We start from the raw sequence: 21,041 nt of genomic DNA, 5'->3' as shown, positions 1-21,041 counted from the left end.
GTCACAAAATACGTGAATAATTCAATTTTGACAAAAAAAAGTCAGAACCTTTTAATTACAATGTGATGATTCATGCAATTTGAAATAAATCACTGTTAAAAAAAAAAACACTTTACTGGATACTAAATGGTGAAGTGAAGGGCACAGCACTCAAATTATTTCCAGTTTAAATGGGTAACCAGAGGACAAGCAGCTAGGAAAATGAATGAATAAAAAAGTGTAACCACAGCTACAGCCTCCTTGGAATAAGCCCCTATTCTGTCCATGAGGATCGGTCACAAACTGCTCACACACACCAGCTTGGAGTGACCGCTCTGTGACCAGGACCCAGAGTCCCACACTGCAGGGCGACAAACTGTTTTTCTGCTGCATGTTGTCTCCCACATCTGGAACGTCTGCTACAGCACGCAAGGCACCCAAGGCAAGTCTAGATCCTCCATGCCAGGCACAAGACTACCTCTTGCAAAATGTATGCCTCTGTGTGCAGTAGCATTGAATTTGCTCCTAGTCAGACACATAGTAAACAACTGTTTCACAGTTCAGCTGGGTTTTGAAGGAAAACCAAAACTTGAACTTGAACTGAGGCTCATACCATCCACAGCTGTACAACTAACAACTATTATATTAGGTGCAATGAGAATTGTTTGCGTTTAGACACAGACATTACAACTGAGGCTACTTACACATTTAAATGCAGTCATCAGTGATCTTAAATTTTGATTAACATTCTTGGTGCCGAGGTCCTCCGGTGTCTCAGGCGGACACAACGCCCTCTGCCCCATCTTCCACGGCCCTGTCTGATGCACCTCATACAGCTCCCTCCTCTACCTGCCCGGCTGCTCATAGATGCGGGCTGTGGGGGTGAACTCTTCACCTGAGTCCAATGACTTGCCCTCAAAACTCTTTAACAATAAATATCAATAAATAAACATATCACATTTTGCAAAAGCAGCACGTGAATAAGGTGTTAAATTACTGGTATGTCCTCCATGTTACTGAAATGTGACAGCAAACATTAGCCTGCCTGTAGGCTTACTGTACTTTGAGAAACACTGTAATGTTGCTTTCATCACAAAATTTGACTTTTTTAGTGCTAAATAAACAGATAATGTTGAGGACTGAGTCTCTAGGTAGCTAACCAGGCGAGAGTCTATAAAACAAAGTCTATAAATTATACACCATCTTATATTTCACTGTGTGGCATTTAATTTGTTTTCTTGCAGGTGTGAACTCCATGCTCTTACCCCAGCCTCTTCGGGTGCATGGCGGCCTCCTCTGAGCTAGACCGCATTTAGATGGGAGGGGGGAGGGAGCTGGAAGTTGTGCTGGTTCAAATTTTCAACTCAGTTTTGAACTTCAAAGTCCACTCTTTTCTGAATCTTACCCACTGCAGATGATTGCATTCAGCGTGTAAGTAGCCTCAGTATTAATGTCTGTTTCTTAACACAAACAATTCTCATTGTACCTAATATAATTGATGTAGTGGTAACAACAAAAAATTCATAACTAGTATGAAAACATCCATTTTCTTTCATTATCATTATTATTATCATTATTTCTTCCTAACTTCATATAACATATCAATCTGATCATTTTAGTAATGATGTGTGCCACGAACTTATGTCTTATAGATTTCTGTCAAATAAAGATTGTGTATAAGCTGCACTGTGTTGTCCTCCACAGCATCCACCTCTATATCATGTCTACCCATGACCTTCTTTCTGCTTGTCTTCACAGCTTCACTTTCTGCGCTGTAACCATCACTAAATGAGCTGTGGTCCAAACCCCTTCAAACAGATCTCCTTTAGTCACCATTCACATTAAAATATAGGAATACAGTGGCAAAATAAAACAGTAAGTGATATAAGGTATCTGGAGAGTTAAACAGTGATATTTCTTGAACAAATAATGAATATGAGTAGATAAAATCATGGCAGGTAACTAGCTAACTGCAGGCATGTCATTATTATCATCTACTTAGCTTTCCTTGTTTCCAGGTTCATGTATTTCATTTTAGTTTGCATTCTTCTCACAAAACTCCCTTTGCAGCCAGTCCAGCTTGGCCATCATGGAGTGTATATATACAAATATGTTTTTATGTGTGTGTGCTTGCATGTATATATTGCTTGTACTGTATTGACTTTGACAGAAGATGTGGCACTGGCTTGACGTCCCATAAGTACCTAGCAGGTTGTCGACCGTTGACTTGGAATAGAGCAAAGATGACCAAATTTTATCTGTAAACTTGGGTGTGGTTTTGGATGTGGTGACAGCTCCTTTAGTCAGTGGTAGCAGAAACTAGTTTCTGACATTTATGAATGTTTTTGGGGAACCAGCCCCACTTGGCAGATTCTACTGCAGCCGATCCAGTTCGACCCACGCCACTGCCCTCTGCTGGCTGTGGATGGCACTGCGTATAGCTGCCAGCAGCTCATCCGTGCAGCTCCAGGTGCTGGGCTCCAGGGTGTGGTAGAGCAGAGGCAGCGTCTCCAGCTGCAGCTCCTCAGCCTGGCACACCTCCTCCATCACACCCTCATCCCTACACATTGGAAACAACTTCCTGTGGAGAGTCAGGGATGGGAGCATAATTTGCAGAGGGCTTGATGAAAGTAATTTTCTTAAAAACAAAAAAAGAGCTTTTTTGCATCAACATGAAATAAACAAAGACCTCTCTGCATAGCTGGATGAGCTATGTTGGTATGCTCTAACTTTAACTTGATATTGAGCTTTTTTGGGTAACATGGAATATGAATTATAAGAGCACACCTAGTACCTACCTCAGCTTCTTGTGTTTTTTGTTCTTAGGGCGGATATGGATGACAATGGGATAAACCCCCTGTCTCAGTAGGGCCTCAACACTGGGAAGCCCAAGCTCAAGCAGGCAGTGCTTGTCCTGAAAGAGGCAGAGAGACAGACAGCAAGACAGACAGAGAAAGAATTGGGGTGATGGGTGATGATATACACTAAGGGACACCTGCATTTTCCTTAAAATAGAATGAACAGGTGAATACAACATTGTGCATTGATTACATCTGTAAAAGTCTCTTTCAGTAATGAAGGGATATGTTGTAGATGCTATTAAAATTATGGTGCAAATAAGGCACAACTCTTTATTATGATGATGTGTCCACATTGCATACTTGTGAGATAAAGACAGAAACAATGGCACTACTTTCTCACTTTTTTAAAGTGAGAAAGTCACCTGATTTGTTCTTTTGTTACCTGGCTGATGATATCCTGTATTGACTGCAGCCGTACACCCAGAGCCTGCTCCGGGGTGGAGGAGTCCAACAGGAATATTTTCTTGTCATGTCTCTCTGAAGGCTGGATAGGCTCTGCAGGCCACAAGAAGAGGAGTGTGACACAGTTGAAAAGAAGACTGAGGCTATGAAATATTATCTGACTGTCCACTGAGGAATCAGAAATTAGCAGTGTACCTCAGTTGTCTTTATTTTCCTTACTGGTACCTCAGCATTTGTGCATGTGTGTGTAAAAGTGTGTATGCACATGTGTGTGTGGTGTGTGTGGCGTGTGTGTGTGTACAGTGGCGGTTCTGCCCATGTTGCCGCCCTGGGCGAAATTGCTGCCTTGCGCCCTTCCGTTCTAGCCGCACGCGCGAAAGAACTTCCAAGCGATAACGGTCGCTACCGGTGCCCCTCTGGCGGCTACACGCGCCCCTCCCAGAGCAGGGGCGCCAACACCTGCACAAATACCTTTTTTGGAAAAATACTTTTTATATGGACAAAATCTTGTTTGTATAAAAAAAAAAAAAAAAAAAGCCACCGGTCAGCATCAGGCGGGCCGGCCGCGGCACCGGCTTGATGCTTACAGGTGCCGCGCCCACCCGGTCAGGTCTGCCGGATCTGACAGGTGAGCGGCGCACACATACTGCCATCATCTCATTATAAATCAACTTTTGTTCATACGCGGCTGCAGCAGCACAACGGACAGCGACACAGACAACATGGTTGATTATTGACTGCGCAATGCGGCCATTCGCCGGTAATTGCGGCATCAGGCGAGCCTACCTACTGGTTTATATGCAAGCACAATACATGTGTATTTGCTTAGACCCCAATATTAGACGAGGGCGTTTTTTCAGGGCATTTTCAATGGAAAAAAATATTGTCTTATATTCAGATGAATACGGTAATAGAAAACTGCTTTGCAGCGAGGATGATTTTTTTTTTTTTTTTTTTTTTGCGCTCATGCCGCCCCCCACGTGACATGAAAATATGCCGCCTCGGGCGGCTGCCCGCTTCGCCCGTGCCTAAAACCGCTACTGTGTGTGTACCAGGCAGGCAGGTATTGAAGTCCAATCCAGACTCTGCGGGTTGCAGCAGTCTCTCTATGAGACCACGGGAGAGAAGAGATGGAGAGAAGATGACTGGCCGCTTGGTCTGAACCTGCACTGGATGCACTAAACTGTATGGGATCAAGTGCTCCTCATGTCCTGATAGGACAAGCAGACACATGCAAGTACACACACACACACACACACACACACACACACAGATACACAGTCAAGGACATACTAATACAGTACCTTCATTCACAAAAAAATGGATATCACACGGTCAATAATTTATAACAGAGATGATTTCGGTGTTGCGCTCAGGGAATACTGTGGGTAGAGCTTGACTTACGGTGGCTGAGTGTATAAAGGACTTGTGGTGCAGAACCAATCCCACGACAGCTGGGAGCCACTGCCTTGACCAATCGTACACGTCCAGGCTCTTTCTTCGATAGCTATGTGTAGGAGTGGAGAAAAATAAACTGTTCACAGTTCAGTTGGTTAACAACAGTTAGTTGTTGGTTAGTAACAGTTTACTGAATCATGTTAACTGTGACACTGAATCTCTTCTGCAAGTCACTACAGTATAAGCATATTAACCACCTTCTTCTTTAAATTCTTCTGCTCCAGGGCCATCGTTCGTAGCCTCACAAGTAACAGCTGCTGGGCCCTGAGATGGAATATGGTGGGATTCATTCAAATTTCAAATATTGCACAATGGAAAACAGGAGCTGCACATTCACATTCATACTTTATCATTCAAAAGAAGCACAGAAAAATCAAGAATTGAAACGAAGATGTAAATTTTAGCAGCCTATTCACTAGTCTAGTATTGGCTAGTATTTTTCATGCCGGGCTACTGCAAGTAAATCTTTACTGGACAGTCCCCAAATTAGAGTCTAATTGTGGGTACCTGTTGTAGTTGGGCATGGCCCCAGCCTGCAGGGGCTTAGCTGTGCGTGGGTCCACAAGGGAACAGCGCCATTGGTACCTCCCATTGTATCGTGTGTCTGTTACATGTATAATGTCATCGCACGACACCCCCAAACAGGGAGGGTCACCGTGTGGGTCCATGTCCAGGTTGACACGCACATAGAAGGAGTCAGCGCCCAGGAAAGTAGGCAATGAGAGCTGAGAGCAAAGCTTGGAGTAGACTGAGGAGAAGGAGGAGAAAGAAGATCTTAGGTTTGGTCATCACCTTGCTGAGAACTGTTGTTATGCTGAGAAGTTTACATGATGAAGTGATGTTTACATGATGTGGCACTGTTTTATGCCCATGTACAGCATGTATGCAAAACCTCTATTTGTATATGTTTTCTATGGCATCAAAATCAAAAAGGAAGGCCCTGTAATCTTCTTTGTGATATAAACATCACAGAGGATTTAATTTGCTTAATTAGCACACAGAATAGGTACTTATAGAGGCAAGGAACACAAAATATTGTCAGTCTAGCTTGAAAAGCATTACCAGTATAGACCGCACATTAGCCAAAAATGAATACTATACCCTTACATTCAAGTGGTCTTGCATTTTTCCATTTTTAATTTACATTTTCAGTCTTTTAGTGGATGTCAAATCTAAAATAAAAATATAAAATGCAATCTTATATAGAAATAAGAGGGGATTCACCCTCCATGTTGATCTGATGTTTGAGTGATGTTGGGTCGCTCCACCATTGCAGAGAAAAATGGGCTACCTCTCCAGTGCACTGGCCCAGCTGCACACTGCCCCCACCAAACAGAACTCGCTCAAGCTGCTCAGAATTCGGAGAAACACACATAATCGCTACAAATTCACAGGTCATGCAAAGAGAATGTGAACATACGTTTAGTCTTAAAAATACAACAGAAATCTGCAAGCACCCGCACAACACTCACAAACAACTCAATCCCAGAACAGGTAACACACACACACCTCCAACAGCTCGCTGCCCTCCTTCAGTCCACACTGCTCAGCTGGGGAACCAGCTCTTACGTAGCTGACGAAAATGCCTGTACGGTTTCCCCCGACTATTGTAATATCATCAGCTAGACTGGCTCTCCCACATTTTGGTATGGTGGGAGGGCTTGAAGATGGGGAGAGGGGGGCCAACCTGAGAAATGGCAAGGAAGAGTGGCGATAAAGGTGTGTCAACATATTAGATATGGCTATGAGCAGTTTACAAGGTGAAAGTATTCTACATAATGGCCCCACATTCTTGCTATCCACTCTAATAGTGTTTTTCACAGCAGGTGCTACAGGTTGCAAAACAATGGAGTTGTACCCGAGAGTGCTGGAACTGGGTTTCTTTGGAGGAACTGGAGGCAGGTTGACCAAGTCAGGGGGGAAGAGATGAGAGTGAAGGGAGCTCCAGGAATCCCACAAAGAAGGCTCACTCTGTTCACCTGAGAAAAAACAGAGTGCATCTGGGAACTAAATACACAGGGTTTTGTGAAGGACCAGAGCTGGGTCAAAAAGTATTTTTAAATGCCTTTTCATTTTTTGTCTGTTTAGATGTCAAATGGGTGGTCTTTGCCACACAGGTTGATACAGTGATTACCAAGAAGTTTAGACAATCATTGACACTGGAAAGTCTCATAAAGTCACCTACACCTGAACTGTCCTGACTTGGTGCAATGCTGTTCTCATCTTGTGTCACATGACTGTGAAGGATTATCATGCAGGACATGACAGAATGAAACATACCTGTAATATTATCATTCTCATCACTGCCCCAGGAGTCCAAGTCAAACCTTTGGAGGGGGAGAGAAGCAGGGAATTTTAAGTGACTGGAAAAAAGGTGAAGAAAAAGAAATAAAATGGGGGTGCTGGCCTGCTAAACTCACTCAGTGTTGAATCGTCGATTGATGGAGTTCATACAGGGAGGAAAGGGGAATATGGAGAGACGATTTATTTCCTTTTCATTGTCCTCTGTCTGATGGTAGAGAGACAAAAGACCATTCACAAAAACTCTATTCCCATCATCTGTATTTATCAACCAACCTAGATGTTTATAATTATGAAATATAATTTTTGCTGTGTGTTGACATGGGCTGTGAGGCTCACTGATGACAGGAGATTCTCTTCAGAGTTGGAACGGGAATCTGTGAGAGAGCAAAGAGTACTGTATTTAAGTGAATTAAATATATGTTTATGTGTATCCTCTGTTGCAATATACCAACCGGAGTTGAATCCTAAATGCTAATCTACAGCAACATTAAAATCTGACCTTTGAGACAAGTGTCCTCAACTTACCCTCAGAATGGTCATTGGCTTGGCCTCTAGAGGGCGTCTGTCTCACAAAAAAAGACAAGCAGTGACATGACCACACAGTCAGTGAGGGGTATTATATGGTGCAGCAAACGTGCTGACATGTTGATAGTTGCATAACTATCTGTGGCAACATTTCACATTTTATGCAAAACAATAATAAAATTCCATACTAGCAGAGAGTAGCTTACATTCCAAAAGTTACTTGCATAGTTTCTTTACAATGGTACCATGAAAAACATGTCTAGTTGATCTGTAGTCCCTAATACAGTTGGGTCCAATGGAAGTGATTCCTCCCAGAATACAAGGTAGGAATTATGGCTCAAAAATAGCATCTGGGAGAACTAGGAATGTGATGGCATAACGCAAAAACAGACTTGCATGTTATAACACAACATTCTAAAAATAGGGACCTCTATTAGTGCTTTACTAGTCATGGCTGAGATGACGGTGGTTCTACTACTATAGCAAAGATGAGATTGATTATGGAAACCACGGCAATGGGATGGTGCCCTGACCTTTCGTAGTAGTAGATGACTGCTATTGGCTTGGGGGCTCAGGTCCAGGCCTAGAGAACAGCAGGGACCATAGCACTGGTCCTCACTGCACAGAGACAGGTGGGACTGGGGAACAAATGCAGGGAAAAAATAATATATGCATTATTTGGTGTGGAAAATGAGTATGAAGAGATAACTGTAAAAATGAGGAGAGTCAGACATTGCACTGGGACAAGAGCCCTGCATCACTAATTCACTGCAATATTAACTTTTTGCAGTACAGATTCACTCCACTACTACCTCTCTGCAAGTCACTGCAATAGTAACTCACACAGTGCAGGCAGTTGTTCTGCTCCCTCTGCTCCCGGCTCCTCTCCCTCTCTCTCTCCAGCTCCCTCTGCTGCTGCTCCAGGTTGGCCTGAAGTTCAGCAATGCGTTTACGCAGACGGTTCTTATCCAGCAGACAGTCGGTATACTCCAACTGCAGGCTGTCCCGACTACGCAGAGCCTGGAGGGAACAGGTAAAGGTGGGGAAGAGAGACACAGGTGGCATGCAATGCTAATATAGGGAAGTTTGATTTGCATTAGGCAAAACATAGGCATCTCCAACTGGCAGTGTGAAGCGAATGTTTGTGTGTTTTTGAAGCCTTTTTTAGCTGTTTTGTGTATTTTGTATGCTGGTGAGAAGGTCCAACATCCAGAAGTCCAAGTTGGCTGCTGCATTCACATGTTGTAACAAATGATAAGCAAACATGCCCTGTAGCTTAACAATCTAATGAAAAAAAAAACTTCCTTGAAATATTATTATGATTGATATTCTGGGTAACCACAAATGATGAAGGTGCATGTGCCTGTAGGTGACTTTTATTTTTTTCACTAATCTATGTTGAAATATTTAAGGATATCATTGCAAACTTGGTTAGCAAAACGTTCTTCAGCTTTCTGGTTCCATTGTCACACTTTGGTGTTCACATGAAATTTCCAGGCAGGAAATATGTTGTTTTTATATGTTAGACAGCAAGTGAATGCAGGCAGAGGCTGAGGCCATCGCTGGCATGTTCAAATTTCTGTGGCTTTCTTTTTGCCTTTTTTTTCTCTTTGCTTTGGTAGAAGTTTTGTCTTTAATCCTTCCATTTATTACTTCCTGTTTGCAAAGAATATTTACCACCAGTCACCAAACTTCACATGAAAATTTAATTTGTGCAATGTTTCAATTAGGTGCTGTTTCTCTGACAGCCCCACTTCATGTTTGACACTGCTAAGATGGGTGTATTTTGTATTTTAGTGTATTGTTTTAAAAGTCATATTTGTGTTTCGGTTGAATATGCAAGTAACCATATCAAATATATTGTAAAAGATTCAATGGTATATCACTTTTCGGGACCACAAAAACCCTACAGACTCTGGTTCAAAAATTGCAATTAAAAGAACTGTAATTTGCATTGCTTTTTTGCTGTGAAAATTGTCAAATCTTAGGAAAGTACAAGTTCAGAGAAAGACAGAATTTTGAGAGTTTTGTCTGGGTTGTAAACTGACTAATAGACAGGAGCACAAATTCAGATTCCTGTTTATTGGAGCACACCGACTGACCTGGTCCCTTTCCTTCTCCAGTTCCATAATCTGGTTGAAGTAGGACATACACCTCTTCTGCTCCGTCTCCCAGTCCAGCTGGAGAGTCCTCACCTTCAGCTGGAGCTGCTCACACTGCGACTCCAGCTATGCAACACAGCTCACAATTAAAATCTCAATTCAAATGCAATTAAGCTTGAAATGGAACAAAAACACTTTCAAACTGAAACACGGATTTGGTAATTTGATAATAGATGAAAATATGATGTTTAGAATTGTTATGTTATGTTTAGTATTATGGATTGTAAAAAATCAGCTCAGTTCACCTTGTCCCTCTGTTCCTCTGTGCTCTCTAGCTCCCCCTGTAGTCTGGTGATGGTATCACAAAGTTCCTGCCTCTGCTCAGCAGCCTCCCTGCGGTCCTGCTGCAGGATGTCCATCAGTGCCTGACATTGACAACAACAACAAAAAAAACAACATTAGAGGGGAAAAAACACACCTATCAGAGACATCACCAACAGAAAAATCAAAAATCCTTTTCTTGAGAGACAAACAGGAAAAAAGCACTGTGGTTCAGTCTGGCACAAAACAGATTGTTTTGAAAGTATTGCTTGACAAGGAACAGTGAAGCAATAAACCCACACAGCTACACCACAAACAGGAACTGATTAACACTGTCACATACCACACATAACATAACACATGTCAGATATGTGAACTTGAAAGAAAGAGATTCCCTGTAGGGGAGAGGGTGTCAAGTCCACGGAGGGCAACAAATTTCTAACCTGAGTTCCAGTATTCCCAGCTTTCTGAATCTCAGTGCGATGCAGCGGCTTTTCCGGTAAAGGAGGTGGAGTACCATTTATATTGTTGGAGGCCAAACTGTTGCTTCTGACTGGTGTAGCATTGGCTGGACCCCCGCTGGTTCGCTTCTCTGCCTCCATCAGCCTAGACTTCAGCTCTTCAACCTATATGGAGAAATGGTACAGCGGGAATAAAGATAATCAATTTTGATTTGGGTGTTTTATTTTTCCTTCACTGAGAAAATGTTATGTTGTTGTAAAATAGCCTCTAGAGTAGTCATGCAGCCACACAAAAAAATCACTGCATGCTTCATTGAGGCAAATGGTTACCAAAGCAACAAGCAAACAATTAAGTGTGGACTAACGGCATCCATTAGCGTCCATGAGGAATGCTTACAATGCTGACAAGTGTAGCTAAAGCTGTGTTAAAAATGCTAGGTTACAAATATTAACAGACTAAAACTGCGTAACATCAGTAACCATTAAAAAATAAGATATGTTAAGATATCTGCTGAAGGCATGGCAGTGGTTGTGTAGTTGTAGTTTTGTGAGGGAAATGGGATACAGGATATAGAAGTTTATGATAAATTTATATTATGAAAAATTTGCTGCCATATACCACACAGAGGACACCATTACTATGGTGAAAATAATGCAATGCTTTATCAAAATTACCTTCATCAAGGAAAATATTTATCCAAAAATATTTTCAGGGAATTTTTGCAGCAATTCCTATATCCTATTTTGGAACCACACAGTCTTGAATTTGAACTTCAACAAGTGAAGCATACCTCAAAGATTCGGTTGACATGTTTCAACAGGGCTCCAACTTAAAAAAAAAAAAAAAACAGAGACTGGCCTGAATGGTTATCAGCTCTCCTCTTGCAGCTGCATGCCAGCTGAAGCAGTTTCACTTCAGCCTGCCTCTGGCACTGTCATCTGCTGAATTACAGAGGGAGTCTACAAGCCAGAGCGGCCTGTGACACGACAGAGCACCACTACAACCAAATACTAAAATTAGTACGTTGTTGCCTTTACAATTCCTGGAACTCCAGGAGGTTGCAAAGTGAGTAACAAATCCTTGCCCATTACCTAACTAACATCGAGATGCCCTCGCCTTCCCCTGTGAAGTTTCACTGTGACGTACAGCAAAAGACTCTGGTTGTATTTGACAGCAGGACTGTCTGTAACTTAAACAAGTCTGGAATAGGGTCAGGATGAACACGAGCACGCATTCTCAGTAAATCTTCCAAGCTAAGAGTTTAAAAACACTATACTACACTATTTTATTTTATTTTTTTATTATTTTATGTAACTTTTATTTTGCCTTTATTTTTTATTTTGAGAGACTCTTGGCCAAGAATGCCAAGTTATTAGGTACCTGAAACAATCAGACACAACAAGTAAAATAAGGAAACATGTAAATAAAATCATTAAAAAAAAATAATAAAACTAACTAACACTAAACATGAGAACAATTACACTTTTACACAATTATACCAACACACAATTAAAAACACCCATTACCCATTGAATTTTAAACTCATTTTAGGTAATTTGTGCCTGAAGCTACAGAGATTCCCAGAGAAGTTCATTCCACACAAGTGGGCCTGCAAACATAAAAGCTCTTGGTAGCTTAGTTCATACAATAGAGACAGTAAAAACAGGTCCTGTAAATATAAACTGTGGTTCGACGCTGTAGGTTTGAGCAAAAAAAATGAAAGGTAGTTGAGAAGCTGCTAAAAAATAACCTTGTAGGAATACCAGTGAACTTATCTACGGATTGTCTGGCCAGCCTGAAAATTCTGTTCGTTCAACTTTAAAGTCTGATTGTCTGTCTTTCCCCCTGCCCCTCGTGAGCCACCTACCTGCCTCAGCAGCTCTCTCTCACGTGTGGAGGCCTTGCCTTGCTCCTCCAGGGCCCTGGAGTATTTCACAGCTTGCTCCAGCTGCCTGTCCTTCAGCCTGCACAGCTCTCGACTACCAGACTCCCAGTCCTGACGCAGCCTTGGGATCACAAACAATTTATTACAAAGGTTTTGTTCATTTTTTTCTTTCATTGATGAATTTGTGTGTAATACAAGGCATATGTCAAGAAGAAAACATGGTAAATAATGTGCTTTGTATCGAGTTTGAATGTGTGCTTATCAGTTATGGATTCCATGTCGCTAATCATCAAAATGGGACTGCAACAGTGACAAGCATCCCATCCCCCCTCACTGAGACACCGCAGTTATCCCTTTTGCCTATAGGAAATTTTGATGTCATGTATGAACGTTGGTGAGAAGTTTTCCCTGACCACAGGAAGTGAAGTGAAACTTTACAAGCAAAATACAAACAGTCTCCAAAACACGAGTGAGCAGGAGCTCTGCCCAGACAAAGCTGGACTCACTAACATCAGATCAGTTTATCTCTGTTATCAATTTGGTACCCTATTTTCACAAAACAATTACAGCCAGGCTGGTAAACATAAGTGTGATGTGTGCAGTTCATTGATGCCATGTTACTTAACATCTGGGGACTGAAGTTGCAAATTTTTTTTTCTTCTCACTTGCCATTTTTCCCCCCTCTCACTTGCCATTTAGAGTTTCCAACGTGCAAACTTGCCAACTACAGCTTTAAGAAAATATGCTGTTATGACTCTTTTCCAAAAGGAGGAGGTATCTCTTAACTATGAGCTCATGTTTTCCAAAACCGGTCCCTACTGCCACCAGCGTCCCCGTGCTTCGTAGCAGCAGGTGCAAGCACAGGAGCAGCAAACCAAACAAAACAGGACAGTTGGACATACCTCTCCAGCTGCAGACGGTCAAGACGCAGCTCCTGGGCTTTACGTTCAGCGCGGCTGCGCTCATCCTCCGCCACCCGGCAACGCTGAGACAGGCGTCGCTCACACATGCGGCTGTTTCGGAGCTGCTCCCTCAGTTTACGCACCTCCAGCAGAAGAAACTGAGTCAAACCCTCTGGACCTTCCTCATCTGGGGACAGAGACAGGTGGAGGAGGTGAAAGAGGAGGAGGGGGGTTGTTGGTTAAGATAGAGAAAGGATAACCTCACACAAGTCAGAGAAGGACAGACTTGTTTCAGCCTGTGTGGAGACAGGAAAGGTGTGCGGGTTATGATAGGATCAAAAGAAAGAGATGCTATATCCAGAGAGAGGAGTACACAAACTGAAACAATGTGGAGAAAAGCTGATCAGAGAAACACGAGGGAAGAGTGGAGGAGGAATACTAAAGACTAGTACTAATACAACCATAATACATTTTACCCATTTATACTCGCAGTGAATCACCCACCTCCCCATCCATCCACATACTGTACAGCAGTCACATGGCCAGAGGTGCATGCATACCCAGTATAAGTGAGCAGCGGTGCGTGGGCTTTTGTCCCGTCAGCTGGGTGTACTGCTCTGGATGGTAGAACTCCAGTGATTCCATGAAGGCCTGCAGACCTCTCTGGCCCTGGCCTCGCAGGATGTCGAGCAAACGGCCTGTTAAACATCACAGAGAAAAGAGCATCAGCGTGGGAATTCATAGTGAGGGGGTAGCTCACCCCAAATAGGAGCCTCAGTCATTGCACACTCACATGGAGGTGAGTCAAAACACTGAAATTCATAACACCAAATATACAATATGTCTGCCTTGTCCAAAAAAGGGGACAGCAAAACAGAATAAGAAACAGCTTGTGCAGCATAATCCAAGCGTTTTGTAGCCAGATGACTGCAGTGTAGGTCCAAAAGTGCAATGTTTGTCATTATCTCATTTCCTCACTGACCACCCTGAAGTGCTCTGGTGTAAGTCTCTGATTGCCACTGTAGAGTGCATGCATGACCAGGACATTGTCACAAAGGCAAATATAAATATTGGACTTAAGGGCCCACAGTACAATCATTTCTTGAGAAAATACTTGGATTTTTCTGCACAAAATGAGAAATTTGACAATTTATCATTTTCTGTAGCTGTTAAAAATGGCCTTGTTAAATTCAATTGCATAGGAGAACAGTAAAGCTGGAATACAGAGGCAAACCAGGTGTTTGTTTGGGGATCCTACAAACTTCAATTAAGTTTCTACTGATTCCTTTCCACCCCAGTGTCTTCAGCTGTGATAAGTGTGTGTAAAAGGAATAAAGTGACGCACGCTGGCGTCAGCTGAAACAGGCTAACCACAAAAATGCTATCTCTTTGATAGAGTATCACTTAGCCTGTGAAGTTACACTGGTATTTCAAACATGACCATGATGGATGACACGCACTGGCATTAAATCAGAGGCAGTGATGTGAACATGTTACTGGGCCAGGTGCTTGTCCTCATCCCCTCTCCGCTTACATCAGCTCCCCTTCATCTTTATCTTCTTTCACTCCCGCCTTCCTTCTCTGTCACACTCCACCTTTACTTAGCAAAGTCTTTCATCTTACTCTCTCACTTTAGCTCTCCTCCTCCGTCCATCTCTCACTACTTTGTCAGCATTTATCTTTATGCATTTATCTCTTTGACAAACTGATGAAAAATCATTCACAATACTGGGAATTCTCACATCACACAAAGTAAAAACAAATGATCAAAACCTGGCCTGTGTGCTTATTCAATCCAGTGTGGCTGTAATTTACATTTTATTTATCAAAATCCATAAAACTCACTTTTACAAGATGGCCTACACTTAACAACGTTCTCCTTCTCCATTATCTCACCATTTTTATATTTGCATTTTATATTTTATGGTGATTTATTTCATATTATTTAGTTTATTGCCATTGTAAATTTTAATTGCGCTTGTTTTACTATCATCATTTTTTCTACACACACCATTTATGCACTTCCATTTATGCTTCCATTTGCATTTTACCTGTTTTAAATTCAAGAGCTCTTTTATTGGCATTCTATTTGCTTCATGGGAAATCATTATATATCTGACTTACAAGAAATCATATTTTATCTTTGTATCTTATTTGTTTAAGTATGTGGTTATTTTGTTGTCCTGAAATTTTACCTGCATTATGTGAGCTTATTTCCATATTTTACTTATTTATATTTGTGAACTTAATTCATTTGTTGAGCAGTTGCGCTTCCATTTATTTACGTATGGGTTCAATGCTGTTGATATATATCCTCTCATGTTCCTAAACTTAGTATTTATTAATTTACTCAACGTGGTTTTTGTTTTTCTATGAATTGTTTTCATAGTCTTTTCTTGTGTTATTTCTTTGTCTCCTCCTCTCACCGGCCTTGCTGATGCGCAGCGGGTACTGAGTGGAGTTCAGCACCTCATCTTCATCCTGTTCGTCGATGACCTTGCACTGCCGCAGGTAGGGGGTGAGCTTGGCCGGGTTGAGGATGCGGGTGAGCTTGTGTCGCACCCCCTCCACCCTGTCCCACAGCTCCTCGCAGCGCTCCTCTGACCAGGGGGAAGAGCATCGCCCCTCCTCCTGGGTCGTATCATAGTCCTCTGCCCATGCTGTGATACCTGCAGGAGAGAGGAAAAGTTCGAGCAGTTCAAGGCATGTGCATTAGAAAATCATGGTGCTAACCCAGTTCTAAATATTATTTTGATGTGTAAAAAAGTTGGAGTATGACTACTAAAGAGGAAAATGAAATGAAATGACAGGAAAATGCCTGCACCTTGAAGAAAGCCGGAGAGCTGGGGATGTTCTACTCTTCTATTAAAAGTTAAAAATAGAGGGATCTGGAAATGATGTGAGTCCCAACAATGCTTTGCGATTGTAAGGTATTTTCTTCTTTCATTGTTATAGACACTTCAAATGTAATGACCAGTTTTGTACAGACATGTACAGTGTCGCGTCTAGTCCTAGACTCAATAGTTTTTTTTTTCAAGTGGAGAATTCCTTTGGCGTTTGGTGTTGTTTGGGACAAGCCTTATCCGTTCCCCTGAAACTCTTATCCATCACAAAGTGGCCCACTATGCTGCCTTTTATTTTGAAAAAGGGCACAGTTGTGTCAGGCCAGGAGGATCAGACATCACAAGCAAATATGTGAGATGCCTTTGTGGAGAGTGTTTTATTGCACTGGTGAGGTGCACATTGCTTTTCACCCTCGTTAGCTGTGATGCATTATACTCTTAAAATGAAATGGGATCAGTGAAGGATACAAAACTGGATGTAGAAAAAGGAGTAGTGCTCTTAGCTGCAATGAAGAATGACTTGGGTCTGCTGCATGGTGAGTGAGAGGGAGGTCCTTACTGGATGTCTTCCAGGGAATAATGAGGGGGATTTACTAACTAGGACATTCCAGTCTGAGTGATTACCATTAAAGTGAAGTCATTTGACCAACTGAGGGTGGATATAGCATTATATTATCAACACCAAAATTAGGTTAAAGACAATAAATCTTTGAGTAAATGGCCAAAAATATGACTTCTTATTATCTTAATTAGATAAGTTTATACAACAGCAGCCAGTCAGTGTTTTAGACACCATTTTATTGATGTAGAGCAAAGGGTCTCCTGCTATTGGTGCCATAAACTAAGATGGGGAGGACACTTTGCTGCTCAGTGCTCGCTGTGAATCAAAGCGCTGGAATGAAAACACTGGCATGACTCACATCACACACCTAAAAACACACAAAGGATACGAGACAAAAGCCTTGCCAAACTCACTGACTTTGCACTGCGGGGGAAACACAGGGAGAAAGTAAATAAATCTGCGAAAAGTGGGGGTCACAGCAATAGCAATATGGCTTTGCTCATTTCTACAGTGCAAGATTTGCACAGTGATGAAATACCACGAGGCAGATTAACTGAAGCAGACGACCAGATCCAGTGATAAAGTGCAAAACAAGGCACACTAAAACAGTACAAGCCTTAAAGTTGTGTTCATTTGCAGACAGAATCTCACTTCTCATAAATGTGGCACAGTGGCTCTGCTATCTCTAATCACAGATAACAAGTATATGAGCCTAGCAGCTGCAGCCATGCAGCAAGATCAATCTGTCTTATCTTGCTGCAGTATGAGACATAACACATCACACATCCTTTTTCACACACACATAGAGAACTGATTTTATATTTGCATTATTAGTTTTTAAGGCCCTGCATGGATTAGCTCCACAATACTTTCCATATTCTGCCCCAGGTCACCGAAGTCCTGTCCCAGACTAAGTCCTGTCCCGGATTAAGTCCTGTCCCAGATTAAGTCCTGTTCCACCACTGACACTTTTAAATCAAATTTAAAGACTCACTTTTTTCCCCTTGCTTTTAGTTCAGTCTGAGGTTGCCCAAGGGTGTGTTTTTTTTTTTTTGTTTTTTTTGTTTTTTTTGTTTTTTGGTCAAGTCCATTCTTAACTTATTTCTGACATCCTCTCACTACATCTGTTACATCTGTTGATGATTTTACTGGTTTTATTTATTTGCTCATGATTTCTTGATTTTGTAGTTTAATATTTGACTTTAATTTTATCTTTTCTCTCTCCAGTATGCTTTCCATTTTTGTCTTGGCTTTTCATGTATTACTCTTTTCATCATGTATATTTGTATTGTAGATCTTTCTGCCATGATTGTAAAGCACTTTGGGTCAACTCCTGTTGTTTTTCAATGTGCTAAATGAAAAAAAGTAAAATGACTTGACTTGACGTTATCAATAAGGATGCGTGAATGACACGCATTAAACTGACCTATAAGAATGAGTAAACTGACTCATAAAAGATGATTTCATTCACTTATGTCTGCATTATCATGAAGATGTGTTAATTTTAACTCCATGACTTGGGTCAAATGTTGCACAAAAAAAAAACTAAGTGCTGCCTCACCCTCTGTTACCCATCGGAACTATTTACCAATAACAGGAACTAAATGCCCTCCTGTTGTCCCTGCAGCTATGTAGGTTAGCAGGCATGTCGGAGCAGGTCTGGATGCTTGGCAATCTCTGTCATTATCATCTCTTCCTTGCAAACAGAGACTTTGTTCTGTAATGTGCCCTGTGATCATGCGATTAGCACTTTACTCTTCCTCAGACCCTGACACACATTTTTACTTGAAAACAGCAGGGCAGATGTCTGTGTGTCCACTTTGAGAGTGAGAGAGAGAGAATCGGGATATCCACCACTGGCACCTTTTCTTACTAAATGTCCGACAGCAGATAATTTAAAGCACTTGTTACAGGGTGGTGGATACACTGGTTGATAAAATAGTATCATTTTTACAAACTGTGTCCTGCATAAGAAAATACAGAATGGTCAAAAGTCGGTATAATTTCTTTTAATTGGTATTGTCCACACATCTTAAAACAGATTTGAACATTATGTGGGAAATATCAGCACACTGCGAGTTAATGCGCAAAGCAGAATTAAGCAGGTGGCTCATTTCTCCCCCCACAGATACCTGGGAGTGTTTCATTGTGTTTGCATAATCTGTGGACCTGAATTTGTCGACTTTATGACTGAAGATATCAGTCATACAGCAAACAAGGTGTGACTGTCCCGTGCTCCAGCTCCGTCTGTCATCACCCGGCACCGAGTATTACCGCTGGATAATTTCGAAACAGAGTGAAAAGTAATCAGGAAACTTACCACTCATTGTCTTTGGCCTCAGCTTGTGTTGAGAATGGTGACAACTCACTGCAAACAACTAAATTAAACTTAAATCCTCCTCCGTCAGCAGCCTACATCTCCTTCAAATCCACCCGCTGGTCAGAGTGAGGCCGAGCAGCGACAGATGCCTCCGCCGAGCTGAGATTACACGGCGCTACCTGGCTGCCGGCGAGCAACGTCTCCCTCCGCCCCCACAAACGAAACCCACCAATCAGCTTTCAGCAGGGAGCGTCCCGAATGTCACCGGTATGCCGTTTTCCCCCCAAGGATGGCGAAGTATTTTTTTTTTTCAATAGGCTATATATTTTTGAGTGGTCGATTTAGCTTATTGGTTAAGGTTAAGGTTAAGGTTAAGGTTAGAGTTAGGCATAAGTTGGTTATGGGAAGTATTAGGGAAAGGCTGTGGAGAATAAATGTAAAGTCATACCTTCTCCAGCCTATGAAAAAAATGTCGCCACCAGCACACACCTGGCCCACTTCTGTCTACACTACTGTCATACCAAACACTTAAAAACTATCTTCTTCAGTTCACACTAGCCCATAAGAAGTCCCCGACCTTTCCCACGACTCTCTGCCATTATATGAATCCAATTCAGTTAGTGTGCGCAGGCTGTGTCACGTTAATTAAAGTGATGGCCTATGAATGATAAATAATAATCCAACAAAGAGGTAAATCAAGCGGTAAATAGTGGTCAGGACACATCTAATCTTTTAAGAGAGCTTAACGACAAACACATATGTCATGTAAGTAAGTCTCTCAGTTATCACCTATTAAGATATTTCTTTCTTTTACTATTTTTTCCCCAACGCATAGCAGTCAAGCGTTTTGAATAAACAAAGGTTTACAAGTTTGGACTCATGAATTCTTAATAAAAATGTTTCTGGGATGAGTCAAAAATGACATAAATGACAGTTTCGAAACTTCACACTTAAATTCTCATCCTCCATCAGACGTTTTCACAGCAGCTTCTCTTAATTTTTTTTCTCGATTGACCACAAGATGGCGCAATTTCACCAGCGATTTTCCTCAATTTTTGTTACCTACAGGCACAACATTTCATCCATTGCAGACAACACTGCAATACATTGACCGGAGAGAGCAACTCCTACATGACCTCTCATTTAAAAGTAAGTATGTTTTGCAGCAAGAGTTTAGCATGTTACAGCCATAGGTAGAGGACTCACACATAATGTGACTCACTGGGCCTCTGATCTCTGTGACTCACTCCTGCTCTTTCACTGGAAGGGGCAGAAAAGCGAAACCTTCAGCCTCTATAACCTGCAGGAGAAACAGAGGGATTTTAGGGTTTGATTCACTGGGGGAGCGGTTAGTCATCAGCCTGATGCAGGGAGAGTGGGACAGCTGACTCATATTGTTTAGGTGTTTAAAAAAAAAATTGCCACCAGTCATCTCATTGGTACACAGTAATTTGACTTGGAAACAAACCCAGAGAGCATGTCAGAGGTACAACAAGTAGAGACAAGTGATTGTAATAGAGAAAATTAGGCCTGGTAGTGCTACCATAGCAATTGTGATGACAGGTCAGGAGATACTCTGAGTCAGATGAGAGATACACCGGCCCTCTTGGGTACTGAATAACAATGAATGCATAACTTATTTCATAACATGTACACAAAAAACAACATTAAAATAACAGAAAACATCATTAATTTCTGTACTCTCTATGACAAAGCAAAGTTACATCTTAGAGAAAGAATAGGAGCAGCAAGGTATTAACATATTTACTTAAACAATGAACATTAACAACACCCAAATTCAACAGGAATTTAATTTAATTAGCCTTTGAGGGATGTTAAGTAACCTGGGGAGGGTTACTTAACATCCCTTTAGAATACAAATTATTAATATTTTAGAACTTGAAATCCTCTTGTTGATAGTCGTGATAATGGCAGCTGGCTGAACACAGATCATGGCGACTGGGGGAGAAGTGTGTTTTCCAGAAGGGAGGCAGGAAATATGGGGTGCCAAGCAGAAGAATGTGTCTTTTTCTTGGCACACAGACAGGAAATGTCAGACTGCCCTCCGTCTCCATGCCTCCCCCGAATAAGCAAGTTTGTTTCAGCTGAGCTAAG

At 41.8% G+C, this 21,041-nt stretch overlaps 1 protein-coding gene across 1 annotated transcript; it reads right to left on the bottom strand.

The window, feature by feature from the left end:
- Positions 1-1,784: 1,784 nt before the first annotated feature.
- Positions 1,785-19,084, bottom strand: LOC115364476 (caspase recruitment domain-containing protein 10). Its single transcript, XM_030059062.1, has 24 exons — positions 18,927-19,084; positions 15,628-15,870; positions 13,762-13,899; positions 13,202-13,388; positions 12,282-12,420; positions 10,396-10,578; positions 9,937-10,056; positions 9,632-9,757; positions 8,373-8,549; positions 8,063-8,167; positions 7,530-7,566; positions 7,341-7,378; positions 7,121-7,209; positions 6,981-7,027; positions 6,559-6,679; positions 6,210-6,387; positions 5,925-6,048; positions 5,208-5,448; positions 4,898-4,964; positions 4,647-4,749; positions 4,295-4,453; positions 3,223-3,335; positions 2,778-2,893; positions 1,785-2,560 (listed from the first exon to the last, which is right to left on the bottom strand). Exons 1-24 carry the CDS (start codon positions 18,931-18,933, stop codon positions 2,353-2,355), a joined length of 3,066 nt encoding a protein of 1,021 aa, XP_029914922.1. The 5' UTR covers positions 18,934-19,084; the 3' UTR covers positions 1,785-2,352.
- Between the last annotated feature and the right edge of the window lie 1,957 nt (positions 19,085-21,041).

Source organism: Myripristis murdjan, chromosome 8, assembly GCF_902150065.1.
Source record: "Myripristis murdjan chromosome 8, fMyrMur1.1, whole genome shotgun sequence".
Classification (NCBI taxonomy): domain Eukaryota; kingdom Metazoa; phylum Chordata; class Actinopteri; order Holocentriformes; family Holocentridae; genus Myripristis; species Myripristis murdjan.
The sequence above is the reverse complement of the archived record's forward strand: the minus strand, read 5'-3'. Positions and strand labels throughout refer to the sequence as shown.